This window comes from Monodon monoceros, unplaced genomic scaffold (genome assembly GCF_005190385.1).
Source record: "Monodon monoceros isolate NGI ecotype Baffin Bay Population unplaced genomic scaffold, NGI_Narwhal_1 Super_Scaffold_4, whole genome shotgun sequence".
NCBI lineage: Eukaryota > Metazoa > Chordata > Mammalia > Artiodactyla > Monodontidae > Monodon > Monodon monoceros.
Window position 1 is genome coordinate 52,155,196 of NW_021703781.1, and position 1,123 is coordinate 52,156,318.

At 64.3% G+C, this 1,123-nt stretch overlaps 1 protein-coding gene across 1 annotated transcript; it reads left to right on the forward strand.

Moving 5' to 3' along the window:
• Positions 1 to 4: 4 nt before the first annotated feature.
• Positions 5 to 701, forward strand: FRAT1 (FRAT regulator of WNT signaling pathway 1; the record flags this gene model as incomplete). Its single annotated transcript, XM_029244810.1, has 1 exon — positions 5 to 701. A coding segment is annotated over one exon (576 nt), but the record flags the coding sequence as incomplete, so codon positions are not given.
• Positions 702 to 1,123: the final 422 nt, after the last annotated feature.

Sequence of the window (1,123 nt, forward strand, 5' to 3'; positions counted from 1 at the left end):
CCCGGCTCTGCCGTTGCTTCTGCCGCCCGCCTCGGCCGAGACTGGGGCTCCGGCGCCCCCGGGGGCCCTGCGCTGCGCCCTCGGGGACCGCGGCCGGGTGCGGGGCCGGGCTGCGCCCTACTTTGTGGCCGAGCTCGCCGCAGGCCCCAGCGCGCTGTCCCCATTGCCCCCTCAGCCCAGCCTTGATGGGCCTTCGGGAGCTGACAAGCGAGGCGCCCCGCAGCCGCTGTCGGGTCCTTGCCGGCGAGGATGGCTGCGGGACGCCGCCGCCTCCCGCCGCCTGCAGCAGCGACGCGGGCTACAGCCTCAAGCCCGCACCGGCGACGACGACCCGCACCGGCTTCTGCAGCAGCTCGTGATCTCGGGGAACCTCATCAAGGAGGCCGTGCGCAGGCTTCATTCGCGACGGCTGCAGTTACACGCAAAACTTCCCCGACGCCAGCTCGTGGGCCCTCTGTCGGCCCCAGTGCACGAGCCCCCTTTGCCCCGCAGCCCTCGCGCGGCCTGCAGCGACCCCGGCTCATCTGGGAGGAGGGCGCAGCTCAGAACTGGCGACGGCGTTCTAGTCCCCGGCAGCTAACACCCCGAGAGTGGCCACAGCGCCAGCCTGTGCCTGGAGGGCAAGGGGTTCCCCCTGAGGGCTGCGTCTCTACTCAGACTGGTGAACTCGCGCTTTTGGAAGCGTGAAAATAACTAATGAAGACGAGGAATCGAAAAATCGCGAATGTTTTCGTGGGAACTGAGGTCGAGGGCCCCGATGTGGTTGAAAAACAAGACTTCGTTGGTCCTATTTAAGGCAGATTACAGAGCGCACCCCAAGCTCACAGTCAGCAGGACTCCTCATTGGCGTGACCAGTCCTGGTGGCGCAGCGTGCAGTTCCACGCAGCCTCTCCGGGCCGTCCAGCCTGACGACCATGTGGTCACAGCCCACGCTTCTCAGGATCGCCGAACGCCCAAAGGACGAGGATGATCCCAGTTACTTGCTTTACCTTTCCAGGGCTGGTTCCTGATCCACTTTGGGGGAGAGGAACCTGTGTAAATCCTTTCAGGGAGTACCTCAAACTGCCAGACTTGAAATTTTACGACACGTAAAAAAACCCATCTCGTGTATTTTGGGGTGCT